This window comes from Pygocentrus nattereri, chromosome 6 (genome assembly GCF_015220715.1).
Source record: "Pygocentrus nattereri isolate fPygNat1 chromosome 6, fPygNat1.pri, whole genome shotgun sequence".
NCBI classification, from domain to species: domain Eukaryota; kingdom Metazoa; phylum Chordata; class Actinopteri; order Characiformes; family Serrasalmidae; genus Pygocentrus; species Pygocentrus nattereri.
Window position 1 is genome coordinate 40,763,637 of NC_051216.1, and position 22,337 is coordinate 40,785,973.

General features: G+C 41.1%; 1 protein-coding gene across 2 annotated transcripts in view; it reads left to right on the top strand.

Moving 5' to 3' along the window:
* rab3gap1 (RAB3 GTPase activating protein subunit 1) overlaps nucleotides 1-22,337 on the top strand; it is a 110,859-nt gene that overhangs the window by 57,968 nt on the left and 30,554 nt on the right. For both annotated transcript variants that reach the window (XM_037539333.1, XM_037539334.1), the window contains exons 17-19: nucleotides 1,040-1,375; nucleotides 10,445-10,582; nucleotides 19,518-19,745. In XM_037539333.1, the coding sequence (XP_037395230.1) occupies nucleotides 1,040-1,375; nucleotides 10,445-10,582; nucleotides 19,518-19,745 (702 nt within the window). The remainder of the gene's footprint in view (nucleotides 1-1,039; nucleotides 1,376-10,444; nucleotides 10,583-19,517; nucleotides 19,746-22,337) is intronic.

Below are 22,337 nucleotides of genomic sequence, written 5' to 3' on the forward strand. Positions count from 1 at the left end.
CAAACAAAGAAGCTGCTGGTGTTCTCAGAACAATGGACTGACCACCCCAAGATCCAGACTTTAACATCACTGAATGTGTTTGGGATTATTTGGAATCCTCAGAAACGGAAAATGCAAAACGTATTGGAAGCTATGATGAAGACCAGAGGGGAAACACTAAATGATGAAAAAATTGATATTATATTTAGTTATTAAGGCTTCTATGTTTTAGAAGTTATGTTTTAAGTTAAATATGCTTTCTGCAATTTTGCCATTTTGACTAGAAATGAAATAAATGTTTTTAGAAACGAAATAAATGGTTTTCTCAGTAGTGTTAGTATGCAAACTGTAGCAGAGGGACCAAAAACTGCCCTGTCTTATGAAACATTCCCAACCTCATTGGCAATTTTAAGTCTTAATTCACATTTAGAATTAATCATTTTTTATTTGAGTGCACATCATTTATAAGACTTGACACCTTTCCGAAAACATAAAACCATAGCAGTCATTTTCAAGCACGTGTTAAACACAGGTGTGGTGTCATTCTGCGACTTGAAAGCTGATGTCACAGAAGGGTCACTTTTATGCATTACAATTGCAGCAATACCCTGAATATCTTCCATGCTTTTCTTTAGACCTCCCTAAGAGATTATCATATGCACCTTCAAACCACAGTTCCAGAAATATTCTTATTCAAATAGCTTCGGTAATTGTCCGTCCTTTATTTTGAGATGAGAAGCACGTCATAGACCTGGCATATAACTTACCTACTAACTCATATATGTTAGCCCTTGTGTGCCTTTTGAAAGGGAAGAAACTGGCATGAACCTGCATCGCTAGGATCTCATGAATACATGTGTGTTTGCAGAGTAAACTACATTTGAAATTGCTTTAACATTTGCAAAGTAGCCTGGTCTCATCTCCCAGCTTTGATATAATACAGGATCAGAACTGAATCGGGTTTAATAACGCACATGTCCGACTCATTAAAATATGGCTGGATCAGATCAACGCCGCTCTAGTGACACTGTAATCATTTTTGTCCCCTACTGTAACGCAGATGCTCAACTGCTGCATCGAGCACAAGAGGGCACGGGATGAGAACCGGAAGGAGAGTGGGCGGGACAGGAAGGACACGACCTCCTGCGAGAACGGACTCCTGGGGCCCGAGAGTGGCCGGCAAGGGGGTTCCGGAGGGTCTCCTGGGAAGTCCTGGGACTCATGGAGTGACAGCGAGGATGAATTCTATGAGTGTCTGAGCGACACAGAGGAAATGAAGGAGGTGCCGGCTGAGGGAGCTAAAGGAGCCAAGATCAAGCCAGAGGGTCGACTGCAGCCCCATGGCAAACTGACCCTGCTCAACTCGGACGAGCCGCTTTACATCCCGGTCACTCAGGTGAGTGAATTTTCACAGAGGGTGTCTGCTGGAAGGTTAAGAGTCCTGTGGACTGTGTCTGGAGTAACAGCTTAAGCTGAGCAAGTTTTTTATTCACTCCACTAGCCTAGAACAAGATGCTGTGTTGAATAAATAAATATTTGGGTGCACTTGATGGAGTGCATGTTAAAATGAATACAGTCTTAGGGCTTGTGGAATTTGTGTGAACCATCATTTTGGAAAAGCATCTCAGATCTTGCTTGAGTGACCAAAGCTTCATCAAGGCAAAGAGTGGCTAGTTTGGATAATCTAAAATAGTCTAAAAACAATCCGTGAAACTCCACTGAACAACATTGTGTGTTTCCTTGTGATGATGCACCACCATCCTGTATCAGTTAAACCTTTCTGCAGATCTTTTGCTGTCACATGGGGGTTTCGCCTTGCCTTGATGAACAGAATACGAGCAGTTCTGAGTTCCGAGTTTTCCTCGGTTTGACATGACTTCCACAGTTCCCCTTAACTGCCACTTCTTAATGACTAGTTGCTAAATCTAGCAAATGCTACCATGTGGTGAAAGCCAATGAATAACTTTGTAGTTTTCTCATAAAAATGTAAGAAAATATGTTAATTTTGCATTACTCATTACCGAATGTATCCCCCTGCCTTTCTTGTACAGTTTAACTGCATAGATCACTATTATCCTATGACAAAATTAGATCAACTGAGCTAAAAATGTTTCCAGGGGAATGAATCCTAGGAATGCCGTCATTCAAATGAATTCTAGTTAGTGTTGTTTTCTAACACACTTTATTTATATAAGCATAACATGTATTTTACTTTCACTGTAGTAGTTCTTCTAGGTGAATGTGTGGGTTATTTATGTACGTTGCTTTTGTTGTGCTTTTATTTAAGGGTTTTATTATGCGTTCTTAACATGAATGGCTTTGGCTTTGGCAGTATGCACGGATACTCTTGTACTAGGTTAATCATTCAAGGTGCCAGATTTTGAATACTGTAGCAACTGTTCAGGTATTCAGGGGACATGGTAAGTATGGCAACAACTCAATTTTATGTTTAAACAAGGCTGTAAAATGGGCCTGTTTTGCTTTGTTTTTTGTGAGTTGGTAAATGCCTGAATCAGAATCAGAATCAAGCCAGGTTTGCTACGCATACAAGGAATTTGGTTTTGGTTACAGGAGCTCACAGTGCGCAGTATCAGACAGACATTCACACATAGAGAATAAAAAGAAATAAATCTAAAATATAACAAGATAAAATAAAGTAAAACCTGCATTCCTGCCATCACTCACTCAGACACATACACAGTCATACCTGTAAACCTTACAATGTGTAAAGTCTAAAGTTAAAGGGTGTATAGTGGCAGATAAAGGGATCAATGAGGTGACAGTCAGATAGGTGGGGTAATATGGCAGATTATGGTAAGATGCTAGAATAAACACTGGTTTGAGCAGCAGTTCCAGAGGATGGAGTTGAACTTGGCACTATATACCAGTATATGTAGAAGTGCAGTTGAAGCTGGAATATTGTTTTGTGCAATATTTGAACTGTTCAAGAGAGTGACGGCTTGTGGGAAGAAGCTCTTTTGTAGCCTGGATGTCCTGATCCTCATCTGGCTGAAACGCCGGCCTGAGGGAGGGAGCTGGAACAGGTATAAGAAGTGTTTCCAGATTAGAGCTGCATGTTTTCTTTAACACAGTGACATCTGTACACCAGCCTTGGTTGATATAAAAGCAGTTTTCCGCCGCCTTTCTTCTTGCCTGAGAGTTCCATGGAGCGGTCCGCTCTGTAGAGGTTAAAGCCGTGGGGCTGGAGCGCGCTGTCTGAGGTCGACTCAGTGAGCCAAGACTCAGTGAAGCTCAGCACAGCAGAGAGAGAAAAGTCCTTGTTGGTCCTGGTTAGAAGGGAAAGCTCGTCCAATTTATTCCCTAAGGAGTGAAGATTCGCCATGCGAATGCTGGGGAATGGTTTGCGAAGTCCACACTGCTGAAGTTTAACCAGTGTTCCACTGCGCTTCCCACGCCTGCGTCTGCGCCTGCTCCACTCACCAGAATGTCCAAAAAGCAGTCAGGGAAAATGCCTTGAGGCATGGACTGCCTGATATTCAGCAGATCTTCCGCGCTGTATGTGAGTGAGACTGGTTCACATATAACAGTACAAACAGACAAAACACGACGGAGCTCCAAACCAGAGTCGCTGTCTGCGGCGCTATCTTGGATCTACTACAGTTGGATATACTGGGTTGTGTTGGCATTGTTGCTAGCAAAGTCCAGAAAAAAAAGAAATATTTATTTAATAAAGTAACCATGTTGACACGTTGTCCGCACAGAAGACGATGAGTTCTCATCAGCAACCAGGTTAAACGTAGCATAGCTCATTAGCTCATCTAAAGAGGCAGCCTCTGTTACTCATCCAACACAAAGGCCAACACAGTTTTCCTCCCTTGTTTTTAAACAATAAAACAGGTTTTCAGGTTTTAGCCTCCACCAGTGCTATCATCTGAAAAGTAAGCCTACAGCCCTATGCTAATTCAGGCCGAAGCCCCATTTTTGTTGTTGCTTTAGCTCCTACCCTGAGGTTCGTCGGCTAACCGTTCACTAATGCTTATGGAAATTCCGATGTCAAAATATGTATCGCTATTTTGCACATTGACAATAGTTCTCGTTATTACAGACAGCGATGAAATGCGCAGTACTGCAGCCTCAGCCTCCAAAAACAGGGAGTTGAAATAATATCACAATGTAAGATGAACTCAAGCGCAGCACATAAAAAGAGTGTCCTGCAGTTAGTCAACACACGAAAGTAGGGCACAGATGGATAACAGTAGCGTCTGCCAGACTCACAGGCTTCTAATGTGAAAACACATTAGCCTTTTTTTTCATACCTCAAAATATGGAACTTGAAAAAGTTCTATTGCAGTCACCTTTAAAAAACATGCTACTTCAGCAAATCTGCTCAGTGGGCCCACTGCAACAGCTGCACCCACTCTCAGTTAAGATGTTTAAGGTCATCCCAATGGGCATCATTTTGGGGCCTGCTGTGCCTTGGCATTTAAATGGACTTTCCTCCAGTTTTTCAACCAGAGATGTCATGGCATCGTGGATGCACAACCTCTGCAACAAACAATTTAAAAAATATCTTGTTTTCTAATGTTAAATGTTAATGCACAATTATTTTATATTTGATTAGCTTAACTATTGGACAAAAACGCAATAGTAATTGTGGCATGTGCAACAGTCCGGACGTCCTTCAAAGTCTTTATTTAGTAAAACTCCATTTGGCAGATGTCACAGCTTGCAGACGCCTTTTGTAGCCAACTAAGAGTCTTTCTCTACTTGTTTTAGGAGTTTTTACTCACTTGTAGAGCGCTACTACTTGTGCAGTTCTCTTGGGGTTCCATGTGCCATATATTTAAGATCTACCCACAGATTTTCAGCAAGGTTCAAGTCAGGGAACAGTGGGCCGTTCCAAAAGCTTCAGGTTGTGTTTCTTGAAGAAGTTCTTGATGGATTTTGAGGTATGTTTTGGATCATTGTCCTTTTGTAGAAGCCAGCCTTTCAGCTTCAGTTTCTAGACTGATTCTGTCCCTTTTACCTCTGGAATTGATTTTTAGTGGAATCTGTTCTTTTCATCGAGTACAGTTTCTGGTCTCCAAAATGTCTCTGACTTATCTAGATCCTTTTTTGGATACTTCAGTTGTTGACTTTTGGGATGAGGTCACTATTCCTTCTGATGGCTCTTCCATGCAGATCATTTTTGTACAAGCACCACTGCACAGAAGCGCGGTGCTGCACCACTCCTTCTTGTTGGTCCTTTGCTGTCATATGGGGGTTTTGCTTTGCCTTTCTTGCCAGCATACGAGCAGTATTATCTACATGTTTTCATGGCCTTCTAGACCTTGCCTTGACTTCCACAGTTCCCCTTAACTGCCACTAATGGCCTTTCAGACATTGGAAATTGTGAGCTGGAATCTATGTATATCTTTGATATCTTTGTAGGCATCATTTAACCTTATTTTCAGATCCTCATCCAGTTGCTTAGGTACTTGAGTGTTAGCACAAGGTTTGTAGAGTCAGAGAATTTATTACGAGCTTGAGTTGTCATCAGGTGACGTTTCATAATGGCAATTCTTGACCAACCTTACACTTGCTTCGATACAGTTCTAATGAGTCAGTTGAGGCCTAATGAGTTAATTAACCTCTTAAACTCCAAGCCTATTTTTGCCAATTTTCGCCTGAAATGACACACCCAAATATTAATGCTTTTTACTCAAATATTATATAATCCAGAGGCAATTTTAAGAAGTATTATTACTCAAAAGCCTTTACAAAATTAATTGAAAACACTTGAAATTATTTAAATTAAACTATAATGGCCAAAATATGGTAAAAATAGGAAAAAAAACAAGGCGCTTTTCAAAATTTCTTTTTTTGTTTTAGATTTTAGGGACCATAAACTGAAGAGGTCATGTCCATGAAATGTTTTTGCAGTTCCATATTTTGCCCCTTGGGGTCAAATTTTTACCATGTAAAATTTTAAACTGATTACCCTCACTGATCAGAAGTTATTCAGTCTAGAGTAGACAGTGTACATACATGTCTGTGTACATTTCTCCAAGTGTCCCTTTGGAAGTCTCCAAAGGACCACAACCTCTCCAAATTGAAAAAAACTAATTTTCTAACAATTTTTGCAGGAAAAAAAGTGTTTATGTATTACCTACTCTTGATGGCAACACCCTATGGTGTATTTCTTTACATTATTTGACAAAATTTTGTTATAACAACAATTTAAACTGTATTATAAAAGCCAAATAAGCTGTGTTTACCGTGCCTGCTGCGCTCTTGGCGCTAATCTTCCGGGTAATATCCCGCCTCCCCTGTTGCGCGTCCGCCTAACATGACACCTGGTTGGTCGACAGGTTTGATTGACGTGTCGTTGGAAAGGGGAGAATCTCAGCTTTACGAGCACGTGTGATTGAAAGCGATAGCCCAAGGAGAACATATTTTAATTTGGGTTTAAATTAGACATAAAAGATTTTTGCCTTCTGTTTTTTTCAAGCACTCTTTGCACAAAAAAGAGGATTACTACCGAATGCATTACCGGAAATACACGGGTGTGGTGTCATTTTGAAGCCAACAAGGAGAGGTAAGCGGAGCTGTGGGCGGTTTGTGTGTGACGTGTTCCACCGACCGCCAGGGGTCGTTACGCACGGCTGCCGAGTTTTCGGAAAAAAAAATCTCCTGTTTGAAATGCCACACTCTTTTGGCTCTAATTCGGAAACCCTACGTCGTTTCCTCTAAGACTTAACAGCTAAAAGGGTGTCCAAACTGCTACACATCCCACAATTACAATTTTTAAACTTTTTAACAAATATCAAGTAACTGTACATTAATAGTTGCAACAGTGTTTAAATAGTATGCTGCAGTCACTCAACAAAATATTGGCCACATAACTGTAGGTAGGTGCTTAACATGAGTCATAATACCAAAAAAATGATGCAGAATTTATTTCATTTTTTATTCTATGAAGTAAAACGTGCCTATGCTGAGCCAACTCAGAGTGTTGACTGGGTGTGTCAGATCAAAGGAACCATCCCTGAAATATTCTAAGGGCAGAGGAAACTGCACGCTAGATAATTAGGCAATGAAATGTCAAAAGAGAAAACAAGGTGCTCAGAAGTGCAAAGTAAAGAATGAAAAGAAAGTTCTGATTTTGATTTAATGTAGTATCATCAGGTAACTGTTTTAGATGGCATGCCTTTTTGCCTACCTGAAAGAAGGAAATTCCACCCAGTTTTCACAATTTCTACATCATTAAAGGGTTAAGATGAAAGCAGAGTCGTTAAGAGAGCTTTTATGTGAAATGCTCAGTTCTAGAGGCACTTGGTGGTGGTGGTGATAGGAACCAGACATCTGCCTCTAAAAGCTCCCTCACAGAAAGTTATTAAATGAAATGGCTATGGATAAATTGGCTGATGCCTGAGACTTTGCTTTGTGCTTAGTTTGAGATCGTCTGGTGCTTTTTTTTATCCAGAGAGGTACATACAAGGACTTCACTTTCACATTCAGTGGTATTTTACCATCAGCTTCTCTGGTGGTTTTGGATAGTAGTATCACCACCACTGTCTGAATTTTTCTGTAATATACTATTTCACATCATACCACTCTGAAGGACTTTAAATCCCAATCTAAATTTGTTTAAATCTCAACCATTACACCGTGTTATTCAAGCATATTCAAGAAGAGTAGGCCAGAAATCCTTCACAGCAATGCAATGGACTAATCTCTACTACAGGTTGATCAGTTATTGGAGGTTTTTGGTTGCAGATGTTGCTGCTGAACCTGTCACAGCCTAAATGAAATGATCTGTTTTATTTTACCTCTGAAACCATTTACCATGACAAGTATGCAAAAATAGAGGAAATCTGACAAATAACGTGGTTGTAAGAGACATTTCTAAGGTTCCTTCAGATTGGAAGGCATTTGCTGCTTAATTCTATTGAGTCCCATTTTTTTTGTTGTCCCGGCCCCCTCGCCCTGTCCATTGCTCCGACACCCCAGCTGTCCTCACTCTCACACCATGCCTGTCATCACGTCTGAGCGGAAGTGTGCGAGTGTGAGGGGATGGTAATTTAGGGCTTGTCGGTGGGGGGGTGTAGGGCGGGTTTAGATTCATAGCGGTGGCACTTCAGTTCTAATGAACCTCATGGCTCCCCAGTCTCACCTTCTACCGCTTTAATTAGTCTGCTGGTAAAGTGTTGCAGCGTCGGCGCCTCGTCTGGCCCTATTTATACTCTCCACACTTTCTCAGGAGCGCCGCTAATGGCTCCTCTGACTTGGTGCTTTTTTCCTTTTAATTTTATTAGAACTTTCTCTGAAGTACCCGCCCCAAAACCTTAATACATCAGCTTGCACAGTACCAGGGTGGAGGCTTGCAGCTAGCTATTGTTAAAACGACCCATTTGCCAAATAGTGAGAGAAATGGACGATGCTTTTTTTGTCCCTTGCCTGCAGTCTTTCTTTGCATATAGCTAAACTCAAAGAACATTAGCAGCAAGGGACCCGCGTCGCCTCGATTCATTACAAGCCACGCTCCCAGCTGTGTTTATTTTTTCCCTCCTTTTCACCACCAGTTAAAGATGCGTCTCGCAGGGAGCTGACGGTCAGTGGGGTGCTTGTTCCGAAGGCTGGAAGCCCTCGCTGAGCGTCCTCTTTTCTACACTAATGCGGCATTACTTAACCATACGCAGTTTGCTAGGAAACACAAGGCCTGAGGAAAGCTGAGCTGGCCTCGGCGCAAGCAGCCAGATATAATGGTGCTAATGGTGCTTGCCAGGCGATGCCTTGTACTCCTTTCATGACACATGTCTGACAAAGCCAAGCAGCTTGATTAACGTTGATGTTTGAGTGCTGAGGAAATGGACATGGCTTGGATCAGATTATTAGTGTTAAGCTGCATAACTTTGCTGTAAGTTGAAATATGTTATTGCCTTTATTTTTGCTGTTCTTACTTAATTACATAACACGTGCATTTGCATTGAGTTCCTCTTCTGTGTCCACAGGTTCGGCTCAACATCAAATTTATCAGAATAACGTTTCTTAGCAAAAATTTGAGGAGGAGACCTTTTCTATTTGTCTGGGACGGATTGAAAGTTAACGATCTGCATTTTTAAGGAGCCTAAAATTAGAGCAGGATGTTATTTATTGTGTTATTCTATAGTCTAGAGTGCAGCTTTATGTCTCTCAGCCTTGCTGGTTTTATGTCATTTTCATGTTTTCAGTCATTTATTTACTGCAATACCCAGTATGCATTAAAGTAAAAAATTTGTCATGTAACTAGTAAGAATCCCTGTGGCATCAACCAATCCTGACTGCTAAACAGTCGTCCCCCTAATGGAGCCGCAAACAACCAGGTTTAACTTTACTCTCTGTTTCTGGAGATTTAAATGATGTTTGAATGGAGAAGCATAAACGCTGTAGCGCAGAGTTCCCCAGCTCCAGTTCTGCAACCCCTGCACTGCATAATTTTGGTCTCTCTGGTTAAAATACCTGAATGTATTAGCTACTTAATCCCTTCTTGAGCTGAACGAGGTGTGAACAGCAGAGAAAAGCACTAAAATATACAGTGCTGGGGCTCCAAGCCTGGGGTTTGAAACACTGAATTAAAGGTCTATGAGTCTTTCGTCACTCTCGGCTTCTGTGGCGTCTTGCAGGTGAATCATTTGCAAAGTACAGCAAATTGAAGGCATCGTGCAGCGCAGTCTCTCCCTGACTCGGCCCTCGAAATGACGGCGTCTTTACAGTGTGACGTCACGCGAAAGACAAGAATAAAACTTCAGAGATACGACGGTGACTCTTTGTTCTTAGTAGGGTTACATACAGATTCCTGTTCTGGAGTAGGACAAATGTACAGTGTCTTCTTCAGTGTATCATCCTTGTGAAAAAAGTAACAGTATTTTGTTTAAAGTGACTGTATTATGTGCTTGTCTAAATAAAAAGTAGCTGACTTCTCAGAGTGTCAGGATTAGAGTGCATGGTGTTCCGTCGGATTGTCTGGTTTTGTTCCTGGCCTCCTGCAGCGGACTTGTTAGTGAGGCTCAGTGGTCATTAGTGGGTTGAAGGTTTGAATCTGGAGGTTTCAGGTGCTGCAGGACAGGTGTGGAGGCCTGTCAGGAGCACACTAATGAATCTATAGAGCTGTCAGCTGTATGCGACTCTATATCTGATGACTGACAGTCCAATCAATGTGCTGGGCCCGTCCAATCGAACAGACAGACATGCACACACTTTTTTTCCACCTAGAGACACGACTCATGTGGTCTTACCTTGGAGGTTTGGTTGTCTTGAGAAGATACCCAGATTACATGCAGCACTTGTTTATGTGCATAATTTGTAAAATAGTAAATGTTGGCTATTATGTTTTGCATAGATGTTGTTATTATTGCGCGATGCTAACAATTAATTGCATTACGGATCAGCTTTGGCGCTTGCGTCAGGACATTTTTTGGTCAGGCTGCAGTAATGAACACCCAGAGGAACTTGCTTGTTGTCTTTTTGTTTTTGTCACATGCAGGAACCAGCCCCCATGACAGAGGACCTGCTGGAGGAGCAGTCAGAGGTGCTGGCCAAGCTGGGGACTTCGGCCGAGGGTGCCCATCTCCGCGCCCGCATGCAGAGCGCCTGCCTGCTCTCAGACATGGAATCGTTCAAGGTGAGGGTGGCACAGGACAGCGAGAACTACCATTTCGGTTGAGAGAGGTCATACACGAATAGCTTATGAGTAGCTTTTGGGTTTAACTTTATCGCTCAGTGATAAACGACCAAGAGGTTGAAAGAAACGAGTGCGCTTACATGCACTCAATAATCTGATTCTAATCAGATTTATGCAGTTATCTTATTGTTTAAATGGTCATGCACACAGCACACTCTCTTAGATCGGTGTAAGGTCTAGAGATCTGATTAAGAAATCCGAGGCTAGATTTTAAGTTAAGTGATACTTTTTTAATCCCCCAAACAGGGAAATTCCACCTCCGCATTTAACCCATCCATGAAGTAAAACACCACATACACACTAGTGAATACACACACACACTAGGGGGCAGTGAGCACACTTGCCCGGAGCGGTGGGCAGCCCTATCCATGGTGCCCGGGGAGCAATTGGGGGTTGGGTGTCTTGCTCAAAGGCACGTCAGTCATGTGCTGTCAGCACTGGGGATCGAACCAGCAACCTTCCGGTCACAGGGCCAGTTCCCTAACCTCCAGCCCACGACTGCCCCAGCTCAGTAATCAGATTTCTCAGCGCATGTGAACTCTTACTCTGATTTCTTTTGGGTTTCTCAGTCTGCGCATGTGCGAAAACAGACTGCTTAACCGGAAATATGCAAGTACCGTCGCCATCAGAGGCAGCAAAACACTTATGGAGCACTGCTGAAACCAACTACATGCTTGATGAAATGAAGGATTTAAATATTCTTCATCTTTTAGATCATGTGTCTTCATATTTTCAGGTAAAGTGGTGCAACGTTAAAAAAAAAAAAGTTTGACATTCTGTTTACGTTACGCCTTATTATGTGAGTTTATTGGCTGATTGCAGAGTCGAAATCTCAGAAGTTTCATGAACTGACTCAGTGGTGTCCAAGGTAACGTGGCATCCTATGACAGTGCCACATTTAAAACCTGAACTCAATAATGCTTGGATACTTAAAAATAAACCTGAATGATTTCATTGATTTTAATGTGATCTTCAGCAACATTTTCCAATTTGTCACCAAATTCTAATCACTGAAACATAGTAAGGTTTAGGTTTCCTTTTTTCTTTTCACAGTCTGTAAACTGTTGTCTGTCTAAGGATTTGAATGCTGATTATTGTATTTTTGCAAATTTATCTCACAGCCACTACATATTGACAGCCACTGAAGTGTTTCTTATTACATGTACCGCGTTACGTTGTGTTGTTTTTTTTTTCAAATCCTTACAATTTACAAGGAGATCATTAAAGAGATTTAAGAATTAGCAATACAAACTTATACTACAGGCAAGTAATATAAACTAATTTTTTCCTCATTTTCATTGTTTTAGATGTGAAACCTCTTCTGACACTTTTTCAAGGGGAAAACTGTGAAAATTGGTCTATTCCTTAAACTTTTCCTTGAAAGTAGATGAGTGAATGACCGTCATGAGTGAAGGGTTGGCTGCCTTTTATGGTTTGAAAAGATGTTCATCTGAAAAGTGCATCAAAGAAGTTCCAGAATAGCATCGTTTGCAATTGGATTTGAAGAGTAATGATCTCCATGTTATTGTCATCCAGACACGTCAGATATTGAGAATCTGATATCGGATGTGTGTTTGAACAAAGATGGTAGCTTGGCAACCGAGCAGTGCTGCTTGTTGGCGTATGGGATTCTCATACAATATTTGCTTAAGCACTTTCAGTGGCACCTGTCTGATGTCCACATTTGAAATTGATTGCTGATGAAGAACACTGCACTTCCTGTTGATGACTAGAGCAGCATTCGAATTGTATTGGTCACATAGGGAGGTGGGATAATGTAATTATTGTGGCGATTCTAAGTGATTTGATAAATAGCGCAGAGATGGCATTGGTCCTTGTGAATGACCTCAGGGTTAGTGCTTTCAGTTCTGTTGATTCAGGTAAAAAGTTTCTAATGCACCATCTCGAAAAGGTGGTAGGCCTCTCAGGCACGGTTTTAGACTGGTTTGAATCATATTTAATAAATAGTTTTTGGGAAATTACTCATTTACTAACAAAAATCTTAGCATTTCTTTTGGAGTCCCACGGGGTTCAGTTTTCGGGCCTTTGTTTTTCTGTTATGCTACCTTAAGGTGGTGTCATCAGAAAAGATCATAGCATTGCATGTCAATTTTTAATCCAGTTAAATAAAGAAAAACGGAAATACTGATTTATGATACTAAAATTCAGAGAACGCTGCTTTGTGTACACCAAACCTAAAGCACAAAGCGTGGGTGTTTTATTCGTTTCAGAACTTTTTTTTTTATTCCATATGTAGATGTAGTTATTAAGTTGCTTTTTATTATTTGAAAAATATACAACATGTTCTGCCCAGTAGCAATGCAGAGAAACATGCATTTGTTACAAGCAGGGTTGATTACTATAATGCTATTTATACTGGAATTCAAAAAAGAGACCAAACCCCCATTTTTAAAGAACTAAACTACATTTTCTTACAGTATTTTTGTGATTGTAAGTGACTTTGAAGCACCTGTACGTCTTATAGAATGTCTGTTTATGTTCTAACACATGAATCCTAGATTTGCAGATGCTGGCCTTCTGCAAACACCTTCCATAAAATACAGAACATTTGGAGAGACTCTGTTGTTCTTCTTCTAAACTGTGGAACTCAGTCCCGCCTTTTATTAGACAGTCAAGGTCAGTGCACACTTTCAAGAAACATTGGAAAATGTTAGTTTAGCTTTTAATTAAAATTCTATGCTTTTTTTGTCATTTATTTTTAAAATGGAATTGTTGCTATCTCAGTTTATTACAATTCTTACAACAAGTCGTACAACTTTAATTTATATAACTTTTCTTTCATCGCTGTTAGACAGCGTGGAGGGGTGGGGGACTTATTAAACTCAGCAAATAAACAGTAGTGCATTAACATTTGCATAAATATGCCGCATTTATGACATTTATGTAGAGGATTTGTTAACTTATTCTCGCTCAGAAAATCAACAAGGCGTGCAGCTTGACCAGCGGTGGTTTTCGCACTTTTGCATACCCAGATTTCTTATCCTGCCTGAATCGCTCATAAACATCGCAGACATCCTGTGGTAAAATGACATTACCCTGCCTCCCCATGCAGAGCTAATCCTGAATTGTACTCTGTCCTCCACGAATAGAGAAATTCCGCGTACTGCTTTTGTGTGCTTAATTTAATTGCACATGATATCTCGGCCACCGTGGAGAATACCGCTAATTAACAGAAATTGGAAATTTTAAATGGAGAAGGGAGTTGCTTTAATGAACGAGTATGTCAGATGCCAGAGTGATTCGAGGTAAAAAATTTAGCTGATTAGGCTACATTAACTGCTTTTTTTTTCTTTTGTAATTTCGCAACCAGAGGAAACGGAGTCGCTGAAATATTTATCAAGTGCAAACATTTGTACACGAGATACTGGCTAAGCTTTGTAGTCGCCTGTGTGGTTTTCCACGTTGAGTCTGAAGGGTTTAGCCGCTCTGACTTTGACGGTAGAGGTTCCGGCTTGCCTAACACATCCGTCGATGGCGGCGAAATGTCAGTAGGTGCGAAATACCACTCCATATCTTTTAACTTCACGATGACAAGATGGTAAAGGCTGCACACCTCATCCTCAGGCCGTGATCAGAAATCCCTCCGCTCCGTTCCTCTGTCTTAATCTTCGGCAGGCTGGAATCCGTTGACCTGCAGATGAGGTGCGCAGCCTTTTACAATCTCGTCGTTCACCTTTTTAAAGGGGAGGAAGGAGAGAGATTGCAGGGAAGAGGCTGGCAGAGAATGAGGGAAGAGGCTTCACGGCTGTCGTTCACGGACACCTATTCATTTTCATAAGCACCTTATCCCGCGCTCTTCATCCTTGTCTGTCGGATAACGTGGAATTATCCCACAGCACTATTCTGTGGACCGTCCTAGGAGATTAAGGAACAAGGGATTTGGGAAGAAAAGGAGAGTGCCTTAAACGTGGCGAGCGCACCCTTATTTTCAATTTTGTTTATGTAGCGCCTGTCTCGGGCGGCCGTTTTCAACAGCAGGGGGCGACGGCTGATGAGAAGTGACGCTATTTTTCCGAAAAAAATTTTTTTCGCATATCCTGCTGCCCTACAAAATGCTCCAATTTTCTCGAGCAGACACACAACTTTTTTTTCTTTGCCTCTCTCGTTGAGGCTGCAGCAAATGACTGCTGTGAGCACGGCCATCGCGGTAAATGGCCCCCTTAGCTGGAGATGGCCTCTAAATTTAGCGACGGCACTGTCTTTAATTGTGCTTAGCCAAGCATAATTTGGCATTTTGGCTTTAATTACCATCTCCCTCTGGGTGGAGAATGGAGAGTCTTGGATATGATGAATGGGGCGACTTAACAATATGACAGCGCTTTGAACGCCCCCACCCTTTTTTAGCACCACGCGCCACCCCAACCCTCCCAAGTAGAGCCCCCGCCACCACTTGACGGACTGCTTTGGGCTGGGGCAGGCCGGAGCTGATTGGACATCTGCCGTGGTCCCAAGCTGCGTTGCTGTAGTCATCCGTTTTCAACCCCTACTTGCTCATACCACCACCATTCAGTGTTAGTTGGATATTTTCAGAGGAATATATTGATAGATTAACCAGTGTCTCCTGACCCCAAGTGCAGTCGGTCAGCTGAGATGTGTGAAATGTGCTTCTATTGTTTTGCTCTATAAGCAACGAGGCTAATGTAGCTAATAAGTACCTGAAACATGGAGGAAAGTGCATAGCTAAGTTCAGTAGTAGCAGTCATCTTTAAACGCTCCAATTTTGTCCATGCATTTTAAAGATTTCTACCGATTTAGATAAGAGATGATTGCATGGGAGCACTTTTTCTTTGCTAATGCCACTATGGACGTTAAACTTAGAGTATTGGCTGATACTGGAGTCCATCCAGTACTTTTTCTTTTTGAAAAACTACTAACTAAAAACTGTTTTTTAATGGAAGCACTTCATTTAAGGTGAGCATCTAAAAGTAGGCTATCATGGCTATCAAGTACTCGATCCAGAGGAAGTAGTCCAGTACTGTGGAGTCAGATTAATTTCCAGTCAATGTGTCCAGTCTTAGAAGCTGGTTGCGCTTCACACAATCCAAGTCATCCCAATTACAAATGTAGGCTCCAGTCCATAAAACCTTACTTTACATCTTAAGCTACGTTCACGTTACAAGCCTTATTGTTCAAATCCGATTTTTTGCACACATCCAATCTCTCTGACAGGATGGTTCACACGGGTTTAGGTAAGTGACTCAAATCTGCCATTAATGCGAATGGACCGTCGTCCTGAACTGACCGACGTCCTGCTCAGTAACGTCACGTGAATGGATCACGTTCATCATCAGCACAAACTAACGGTCAGAATGAGGTTTGCTGAGAAGATAATTGACTCTGATCGGCTCTCAGCTTCATTATTAGAGCCAGACGAAGGAGAAAAGGGTGAGATGTGTTTCTTTTTAACCTTCTGGTTTTAACTTCTGTTCGTTGCTGCTGCCATGGCAACGCTGAATGATGGCGCACGCGCAGAAAAAAAAGCATTTTCCAATCTGAGCGTCGCATTAAGGTTGCATGGCCACAAATTGGGTACGTATCAGATCTAGGACCACATGAGAAAGAGGCTCAGGTCGGAATTGAAAACATCAGATCTGAGTCACATTAGGGCAAAAAATCCGATTTGTGCCACTTAGACCGGGTAATGTGAACGGAGCCTTCCAGTTTGGGTGTCCTGGTGCAGATGTTCTTCAATTATGTCTTTTTTTTTTTTTATTAAAAGCTTCCTGGCAGCTACACATCCTTTCACATCCATAGCATTGAGTCGTCTTCTCACAGTGGAAGGATGGACAGAAACACCTGTGGATGTTTTCGGATCTGAAGCAGCTTGTCTCCTCTCTCAGAGATGAAAGCTTTAAGTGCTGTTTATCTGATGAGGACAGTGTTGGAGGTTTACCAGGTCCTGCAGATGCTTGTTAAGAATCCCATTTTTCACCTTTTTTCTTTTGACTTTCTCCATCATTATGCAAGTGGATTGTCTTACATCTGATCTCCTTTAGCCTTTTAAGATGCATATGAGAAAGAAATATGCAAGGCAGCTGAGGTGCGTTTGGGTAGCAGCTCGTGTGAGTGTTAGGCCGATGTCAGCAAGAAAATGCGGGATCTGATATCGGAGCGTATCGGGTTAGTGCTATCTCTAATTAAAATCTATAATTCTTGCTCTTCTGGCCTTGAAAGCCACGCTATTCTAATTTCTGAAGCCTCATTCAACCTCCACTAAGCGTGCGATCACATCCGAGTGAAGTTTTTCATACGTGAACGGAGCGAGAGCCTAAGCGAACGTTCCTGAGCTGAAATGTATTCAGATCAGCTCATGAAAATATTCCTCCACCTCCCCCTCACCTCGCTCTCTTAAGTCTCCGAGCTGTCTCGTTTCTGTAAAACTCAGATCATTATGTCCCGTTGCTCCATCTCCCAGTAATTATCGACCATGAAAGTGTGCAGCACTTCCACAGACGGGCAGAAAGGTCACGCGGAGAAAGTTTGCCACTGGAATTTGTCAGCCAGCTCATTTACAACGGGAGCGGCTGACAAGCCAGCGCGCTCATTGCTCACCATCAGGGTGATTCATGCGGCAGTGTCCATTAAAAGGCTTAATACTGCATTGCATGGGATTTTTTTCCTTTCTTTTTTTTTTAACATTCCATTCATTTTTATTCATTCCGCTGGTGCTCTCCTATTGATGATTACAGGTCGAGTTGCACAATTCCGAGAGGGAATTAAGGGGGCACTTTTTTTTTCTTTGATTTGATTTAATTTTGATGTGCATTACAGCTGACCAATCATGCGGTTGGAGAGACGGGATGCTCACTTGCATTCATCATCTTTGTGATTCATAATCGCAGCCTGGTCTTTCACAATGAGCAAATCAGACAGTGTTCTGATGTCACATGAATTAGCTCAGTTTATCAAAGATACATGCAAAATGTGTCTGACATTATGAATAAATCATGTTTATTCACACTAAATGAATTCTCTAAATTAATAAGTCTTCATGCCATATTCTTCAGTGTTTATCTTTGCGCTCTCTCCTTTTACGTACTCTCTGTATGAAAATACGCATATTCTAGCATTCAGAAGTTGCTGTATTTACCATTTTTATGTGCTCTACATGTTATATGCTGTATGTAATACTATTTACAGTATTGAATATGGTATATACTCTTCACCCAAAGGTATTTGTAGATGTTTTGTTTCAAGAATTCTGTAAACAAGTTATTATATGATAGATAATATTTTTTGTGAACTTCCCTGCCTTGAGATTTGATCTCCACTTTTGAAATATAATGAATTCTAGATATTAGTTGTATCACAACAAAGTCATTTTAACATTTTCTTTAGCTTCGTCCCTCATTCTGGATACACGTCAAATCTCTTCTTTTTTATTTACAGCTTTCAAGCAGTCCAGTACTGGAAAAGTTGTTTCCAGTCAAAATACGTACTTAAGTACACATTCACTTTTCACTGTCAGGAAATAAAAACAGAAAACACAAACAAAAATTACACAGAACCCTCAACAGCTAAATAGATCTGAAAATATTTCAGTATTTAGGTTGTGTTAACTTGGAAAACATGGAATTTGACCAGGGGTTTATTCGTATTGCATACGAATAAAACAGACGGCTCGTTCATTTTTCAGGATCAGGATAAAAGGTAGAAAACATATGGAGACGTTTGAAAACCCCTGATTTAAGATTTAAAGTCAACACGCCCTCCACAGAGAACACACTTTCTGTTTACTCAAGTTTATCGAGTTTCACATGTTGGAAGAACACAAAACGTGAACTGTAAAATGTGCCATAACTTTTGCACAGGCCACTTTTTTCTCACAATGTGTTAAATTTAATAAATAGCCAGTAGTCGTGCATTGTAATGTTCAGAAGTGTGTTCTCTGTTGAGGATGTTTTTCATTTTCACTTCGAAAAAGTTTCAGATGGTTAAACTTTTGCATATGACTGAAGCATCAGTGATTGAATATAATACAAAAATTTCAATAGTTTGTCCACTCTTTAGCTTTATTACAGCTTTCTTAGTTATTAGGAAATTGTTTTTTTTTTTTAAATCTGCCAGGATATTTTTTCCACGCCTCCAAAGTTCTGTCTTAGAAGTTGGTTGCATTTGATGGTCAAAACCCAGATAACCCATGGTCCTAATCCCAGTTCCCATTTAGACTTATCTGGTCATAAAACCTCACTATAGCATCTCAAAATGTCCAGTTTCACTGTTTTTTTTCCCCCCACAAGTTCAGTCTTAGAAGTTGGTTACATTTCCTCTCCATTCAAGTAATCTCCAAAACAATCAATTTGTTATCCTCTCACAGTGGAAGGATGGACAGAAACACCTGTGGATGTTTTCAGATCTGAAGCAGCTTGATTTTCTCCTGTCTTTCAAAGATGAAAGCTTTAAGTGCTGATGGGGACAGTTTTGGGGTCTGTCAGGTCTCCCAGGTGGTTGTTAGGAGGCCCATTATCTCTGTAGCTGTTGGAAACTCCTGTTTTTGTTCCACTTATTTTCTTTGTCTCCTTCTTTATGCAAGTGGATTATGTTATGTCTGAGCTCCTCAGAAATATCACCTTTAAAAAATGAATAACTTGTACTTAATGGCTGTTTTGACTGGAAATGAAATGAAGGGTGCTCTCTGAATTGTACTGTACTGTATAGAAGCTAAAACCATTTTAAGTAGGATATTTTACATTAAAAGTTCAGGTGAACTTTTTAAACTAATAAAGTTGTGTAATGTTCATGCATTGGCGTGTGTCTGTTGTCTGTCAGCATCTGAGTTTTTGATAGATAGCAGAATATCCTTTTGCACGCAGCTTTAATGTGGCTTCTGTCTGTGTGTGCTGAACTCCCTCAGGCGGCCAATCCTGGTTGTTCTCTGGAGGATTTTGTGCGCTGGTACTCCCCGAGAGACTACGTGGAGGAGGAGGTGACTGACGAGACGGGCCAGACGGTTGTCCGCGGCAACCTGAGTGCCAGGATGAATATCCCAGGCAATATGTGGGTGGAGGCTTGGGAAACGGCCAAGGCCACGCCGGCACGCAGACAGAGGAGGCTGTTTGATGACACTAAAGAGGCCGAGAGGGTAAAGATCTTCAGTCTGTTCATTCTCCTCCAGCTTGTGAACTGGAAAAGGAGCTTTTATGTGTGGTTTGTTTTAGTTTCAATATGATGGAAGGGAGCATTCTCACAAAACTCACTGGCATACTTAGAAATAAGGTTTTTATATGTTTTCAGAGATTTACATTGAGTTGGTGGTTTATTAGAAAGACATAGAAATGCCTTGTGAGTTTACAGTTATTAACTGTGGACTAGGGGTGTAACGACGCATCTGACTTTGTGATATTGCAATGCAAAGTTGGGATAATGACGGGGAGATATGACTGTGCACCGAGAAGAAGTGCCATGTAATGCAGTTGCATTCCTTGAACACCAGCCAATGAGCACCATTAGCAACTCCCCCCAGCACTCCTCCCAGCTCGATTGTCATTAGTAAATTGTGCAACGTGATTAGAGACATTTTTCTTCATTCAAATTATTTTCAAAATATTGCAGGAATACTGAATCATGAATCCAAGATCATGAATTGAATTGCGGACTAAGTATATGCCATCTAGGCCTTTCACAGCCAGGAAGGTTTAGCTTATGACTGTCATATAAATAAGTGTGATTAACAGTTTAATTCTACTTCTTTTGTGCAAATACACTTATTAAAGTACATTGAAGTACTAAGACAATAACACTTTATTAGTTGCAAAGGGAAAACAAAGTGTTCCAACAGCACACATACAAGAAAAGCATAGAATACACATAAGGTAAAATCGATAAGAATCAATACGAAAATGTATAGCATGAAATATTATACATATACACATACATATACACCAATCTGGCATAACACTATGACCTTGTTTCTCCGCTCATTGTCCATTTTTATCAACCTCATTTACTATAGGAGCACTTTGTAGTTCTACAGTTACAGACTGTAGTCCATCTGTTTCTCTGCATACTTTGTTAGCCCCCTTTTACCCTGTTCTTCAGTGGTCAGGACCCCCATGGATCCTCACAGAGCAGGTATTATTTGGGTAGTGGATCATTCTGAGCACTGCAGTAACACTGACGTGGTGGTGGTGCATAATCATGCATAATTTGGTTTGAAACACGTTCTAGAGAGACTTTCAGAGTCAGAGTTGTTCACAGTGATGGTGATAGGAACCAGACGTCTGTTGAGTTAAATGTCTGTAAAAGCTTCCTCCCTGGAAGATGCTCATGAATAAATACCCTGCCTAATGTCTGAGATTTTACATGAAGGGTATTCTAAGGCAAAATAGTCCCCAAAGAATGTTTTAGATTTACCACTGTTTTACCATCATCAAAGCTCAGAAGAGACGTGTAGGTTCACTGGTAGTTTTGGATAGTAAAACAAAAATGGTTACATTTGCATTGTAGACATCAGGAGTTCTGGGTTTTTATCACCATCACTGTAAAGACATGAGTCTGTAAGTTCTCTGCAAATTTCACCTTAAAACAATCTGGATGACTGTATCTCAACCACTGAATTGTACAGAAATTTAGAAAAATTTGTGGAATTTCCCTTTAAGTATCTCTGCTTTCCACCATGCTTGATTCCCAGCACATGCAGTCTGCTATTTTTCATTAACAAGATTTGGGAGATGAATTTGTTTGAAATCGCCTGCGTTTTTATTCATTCGACTCTATTTTGAACTGATTGGTTCCTATAAGAAATCCACTTTCCAGCTTCATCTTGGTTCGCTTTCAAACAGACTTCACAGTATAGTCTGCTTATGTCATACCTGAGCCACACACCAAGTCCTGAAGCCAAGAAGTTCAGAAATCTTTCTGTGCTTCTGCCTGAAGTGCTGGAGGTGGACAGTTGGTCAGGTACATCTTCGTGAGCGTCTTTCACTGGTTCATTGGTCCTGAGTCAGACTGTGGATGAGCAGGTGACCTCTTAAGGTCTGACGCAGATTGTGTAAAAAATCTGATATTTTTCGCTTCGAAAATGATGTTTTTCTACAACAGCAAAAAGCTCAGCTGCTGTGTTTGTCCTGTTTTGCTGCTCTGGTTGAAATCCAGGAGCACACAGGTGTTTTTGATATCGATGCTATAGTCTATCAGTTAGATAAGATGAGAAATGATAAAAGAAAATACATAAAAACAAGAAAGTAATGTATACAGAACAATAGTAATACATTTTCTTCTAAGCCACTTATCCTTATGGGTTGCATGGGGAGCTGGAGTCTATCCCAGCATTCATCAGGTGGAAGGCAGGATACACCATGAACAGGCCTCCAGTCCATCGCAGGGCAGACAGACAGACATATACATTCACATCCACACTCACACCTAGGGGCATGTCCAGTTTGCCTGACTGCACGTCTTTGGACTGTGGGAGGAAACTGGAGCATCTGGAGAAAACCCACACATACACAAGAAGAACATGCAAACTCCTCACAGAGAGGAACCTGGTCGCCCGGCCGGGGAACTGAACCCAGGCCCTCCAATACTAACAGTTACCCATAAAAAAAAACCCACAAAAAACAGTAATAAATATAGCCACAAGCAGCGATGAGCGGGTTCAAGGACGTACAAGCACTACCTGCCCTTCAGCATTTTAGCCCATCAGGCCTAAAAAGGCCTCAAGCTGTTTGGATCT